Source organism: Capsicum annuum, chromosome 11 (genome assembly GCF_002878395.1).
Source record: "Capsicum annuum cultivar UCD-10X-F1 chromosome 11, UCD10Xv1.1, whole genome shotgun sequence".
NCBI lineage: Eukaryota > Viridiplantae > Streptophyta > Magnoliopsida > Solanales > Solanaceae > Capsicum > Capsicum annuum.
In genome coordinates this window covers 210,268,898-210,273,518 of record NC_061121.1, presented here as the reverse complement: position 1 = coordinate 210,273,518, position 4,621 = coordinate 210,268,898, and the positions used below count along the sequence as shown (strand labels likewise).

Here is a 4,621-nt window from a genome sequence, read left to right as displayed (position 1 = left end):
GAGAGGCTGAAGTAAAACGAGTATAACTCCTTACTTAGACGTTTGATATATCAAGAAGAACCTTAAATTCAACTTCTGAAACATAATCAGGCCTCTTTTTGCATTCAAACTTTGTCATTGGAATAGTTAAACATTCTCCAAGCATCTTGAATTGTTCCTAAGGCCCATTTCTGTCCGGCATTAGGAATGTCATATTTCTCCTAAAAGTTGGTTCAATTTTGTAAGTATAAAAATATAAAACATCTTCAACTAGAATTAAATATGAAACTTCAAACCTTGATATAATTCCACATGTCCTTTTTTGTGTTCACTTTCTTCCAAGTCTTAACAGTGAGAGGGCAAAAGGTCGAATTCCTTGCCAGTGTGCCAAGAAAGCTACTCAACTCTTGTACAACTCCTAAAGTAGGAACAATTGGTTGGTTGTGCTCATTTAACACAATCAATCTGCGTTCTGTCCTCCCATATATTGTTTGCATTTGTGTTCTACCTCTTTTTTCCTTTTCAGTTGGACCTACAATAATTATGAAATCAAGACAATCAATAATTCATCAATATTAGTCACAACTGAATAATATATATATATATATATATATATATATATGTATGTATATTATTGCCTTGTTCTGCGGATTGTTTATTTGTGTCATGAGTGGTAGTATCCAGTGGCACTTCCTACCTATCTTCAAGTACTGCTTTTGCTGCAGAAGAGGTAGAATGCAATGTCCTTTACTGCCCATCTTTTAGAATTGCTTTTATTTCTGAAGAAGTAGAATGCAGTAACACTTGCTGCCATTTTTTTGTAACTGTTGCTTTTGCAGAACAGGCAAAACACAGTGACTCCTGCTGTCCATTTTGTGGATTTGCTTGTTTTGTAAAAGAGCTAGAATGTAGTGCTATTTTTTACACGTTTTTTTGTGCTTTTTGTGCTACAGTAGAGGTAGAACCAAGAAGCAATTGCTGCACTTGTTTTTCTACTTCTTGTGCTGCAGCAGAGGAAGAATTTAGTGGCACTTGATTCACTTTTTCTAGTAGTTCTTGTACAACACGAGGGGTAGAATACAATGACAATTGTTGCACTTGTTCTTTCACGAACATTGTTGCTTTCCGTATTTTGAACATGTAGTCTGAACAGTTTTTTGGTTCCTTTTAGTGAATTCTTTAACGCTGTAAGTGATCCAGCTGAAACATATCTTGCGCTTGTAAGTTTTTTTTTTTGTTGTTGTACGCCTTTCTTGATTCATGGCTATTCAAAATGTCAAATTCAACAAAACAAATGTTAGTCTTTAAAATAGTTCTGGTGTATGTAGATGATATTTTGTTAACTGATGATCAACTGAGCACGATTGAAGAAACTAAGAGTGATCTTCACAGAGCTTTTAAAATGAAGAACCTAGGTGAACTCAAGTATTTCTTAGGTAGTGAATTTTCAAGATCAAAAAAGGATATTATGATGCATCTAAGGTAGTTTGCACTAGAACTAATATCTGATACTGAACTTAGTGCAGCCAAACCAACAAATACACCAATGGATACAATCACTAAGCTATCAACTGTAGAATATGATCAGCTGGTCAGAGAAGGGACAAGCACCGATAATGAAGAAGAGCTAATTGATAGATAATTCTGCGACTTAATGTAAAGCACAAACATCCTTAAGCTAGAGGTGTACCAAGCCTTTCCAGAAGAAAAACACTGGTCGACATTCCGAGTTAGCAAGAAAGATGTAAGCTATGTCCAAGATCTAATCACACCTCAAGATAAAATCCGGCCTATTGGTTGATTGAAAAATAAAAGTTCCATTAGATTTGTGCACTTTCACATATATCTGTGGGAGCGGGAGAGACTTTAAAGAAAGCTTTTACGTGTTTGTAGACAATAGTGTATCATTTGACAGGTAAATTTACTTTTGTGTAATAGAATAATCCTAAACGTATTGCTTCAAATTTTTACCAAACAGAGTCCAGTCATTTTACCTAACTCAAAGATTCCCCAATTTTGTACTGAAAGCAGTTACTCTGACACATTATAACGATATTTAAGATTCAAAAATAAGTCTGTATTTACTCTGGTAAATTCTAAATGAAGTCAAAATGAAGCAAACAAATTGAAGGGAGAGAGCAAGTAAAAAGAAGAAAATATCAAGTGGATTTAGAGAAAGAGGGGTAGGTACCAACCATATCACCATCAAGTGGGGTTTCCCCAAGACCAATACGAAGGTCCAAGGACTTGACACCCCCTGAATTGGGAAGCTCCAAGAAGTTTGGACTCGACAAAGACACCATGAACCTAGTGTAAGACAAACAAAGCACTATCCCTTTTAAAACAATATCACAGAGAGGCTCTGCTGGTGTTTCTATAGCAACAGAAAGATCAGTGATTGCAGTATAGAGTGGCCTTGCCATTATTTTTTTTTCTATCTATAGTGACAGTATAGATCTTTATGGTTTCGCCCTTCCCGAACTCTATGCATAGCCTTTAGGGCACTGGACTACCCTCAAGTGAGTGTATAGTTTTTGTATTTGGTGTTAGGTTTGAGAAGGGGAAAACTTATTAATATTATGTGAGCCAAGTGGTTGTTGCCTCGATTTCTTGGTTAGTTATCACACGAGTATCATGGAATTCTTATAATCGTTAAACTTGGCTAAGAATATGCTAAAGATTTTGCTTCTAAGAGGTCAAATTTACCTAGACAGTGACAACTGACCACATGTAAATAGCCAAAAATCTATTGTCATAGTTTAGTAGAATACAACAATTTACAAGGCAGGAGCGATGTGCCTATTTTATATTCATGGTTTCATATATTACAAAGAATTAGCAGACTCTTCTATCTAACAAGCTGTAAAGAAATTATACACTAAAATCCAAACTGCAACAGCCAGTCATAGAAGAGCCTGTTGCCAATATTTTCTTGCTTGAGAAGCTAAATCAGGTTCTGCTGGCTTCTGAAGCAATAAGGGACTTAATCTGGTAGATGATTTAGAAACCCTAGGGTGGTTGCGCCGCAAGGCGCGCAACGCGTTAGCAGCAAACTTTGATGCATAAATGGTAGCTCCAAGACTTGGTAAAGTTGCTGTCTCATTTGCCAATGCAGCCTGTAGTCTATCTTCTTACTCTAGTTATTAAAAAGAGCAGTCTGGTGCTAAGCTCCCGCTATACGTGGGGTCCGAGGGGGCCCGATCACAAGGATCTATTGTATGCAGCCTCACCTTACATTTCTGCAAGGGGTTGTTTTGGAGACTTGAAACAACCTAATCTGAATATCTGGAAGGGCCCATTAGTTATTATTCATCTAATTTGAATATCCAATTTCTGCGTTGAACGCTTCATTCACCAAAATCTAAACCAGCACATATGAGACAACCTATTTATCAATTATTACTTCTACAAAGTCTCCAATTACCCATGGAGATGAGAAAATATAGCTTGTCTCTATGCTACACAAAGGTATCAACTTTGCTAGAAAACTGAAGCCCAAGGAAAAGGTAATATGATGTTATTCTACCTACATCAAAGTGTGAAGAGGAAACACTTGAAAACCAAAATAACTAATTCATCACACAGAAGAATTTAATAACATGTACATTCTAAGAAAAATCAACAAATCCAACACTCATGCAATAGAAAATCAAAAATTAATGTCAAGAAAAATTAATAAAAATATAACTCGCAACAAAAAATTTAGTCGGACAGTACCAAATTTAGTCGGACACTCATACAACTGAAATTCAACATCAATTTTAATAAAAATCAAAGAGACTAACCTTAATATTGTCTCTTCAGCTAAAATTTCACGGATGGAAAAAAACACTAGAGTTTTTTTACTTCACAAATTAGCAAAACTACAGAAATATGAGATAAATTGCAAAATATGCTCCACCCATGCTCTATTTCACATAAATATCACAGATTTGGGCGAGAGATTTGTTCGACTAGTGAGATTTGGAAGGTTCTAGTGAGAGAATGGTAGGTTCTAGTGAGATTTGGGTGTCTCAGTTATCGATGTTTTGTTTTAGTGAGAGAAAATTTTGGAGGGTTCTAAAATATGTTTTCGCATGTTAGGAAATTTTTGGGTTCTAAATTTTATTTTCACGGGTTATGTATGAAAAAGATAAGAGGGGGAAATTGTAGGGATTTAACAAGCGTTGTATAATTAATAAGTAGGTGTTGTCATACATTTTTTTGTGGCAACAATTTTTAAATTGTTGTTATATGTGCACCTATTTCAACGGTTATACATCAGTGGCAACGGTTGCATCACTAAACCATGACATTAGAGTCAAACTTTTTGGTAAAGGTTGTAACCGTTGCTATAGACAGTCTATAGCAATAGTTTCTGAACCGTCGCTAAAAATGCATTGTCGTAGGCCTAATTTATGGTAGTGATGTCACGATCCGAGGCTACCTCCTAATCGTAACATAGTGCTCAAAACTATAAGTGATCCCAAGCTAACTCATGAACTAGTATGATACTCGAGCATTTGAATTAAATTAAATATATAAGCTAAATTAGCTAAATGGAAGCACAATCATAAGAAAATATGAATACAAGTGATACCAAAAAGGTTTACAACACGATAAATCTGAAGGAAGAACTTGAAATACATGAGTGACTCTAACT

At 35.5% G+C, this 4,621-nt stretch overlaps 1 protein-coding gene across 1 annotated transcript; it reads right to left on the bottom strand.

Moving 5' to 3' along the window:
- Window positions 1-104: 104 nt before the first annotated feature.
- Window positions 105-4,099, bottom strand: LOC124888961. The gene is made up of 5 exons (XM_047400249.1): window positions 3,765-4,099; window positions 2,175-2,286; window positions 677-1,243; window positions 276-511; window positions 105-200 (listed from the first exon to the last, which is right to left on the bottom strand). Exons 3-5 carry the CDS (start codon window positions 735-737, stop codon window positions 105-107), a joined length of 393 nt encoding a protein of 130 aa, XP_047256205.1. The 5' UTR covers window positions 738-1,243; window positions 2,175-2,286; window positions 3,765-4,099.
- Window positions 4,100-4,621: the final 522 nt, after the last annotated feature.

Coding starts and splice junctions, on each gene's coding strand:
- LOC124888961 (XM_047400249.1), bottom strand. CDS start 737: ATGGGCAGTAAAGGACATTGCATTCTACCTCTTCTGCAGCAAAAGCAG. Junction 512..676: donor AAAGCAGTACTTGAAGATAG/GTAGGAAGTGCC, acceptor TAATTATTGTAG/GTCCAACTGAAAAGGAAAAA. Junction 201..275: donor ACATGTGGAATTATATCAAG/GTTTGAAGTTTC, acceptor ACCAACTTTTAG/GAGAAATATGACATTCCTAA.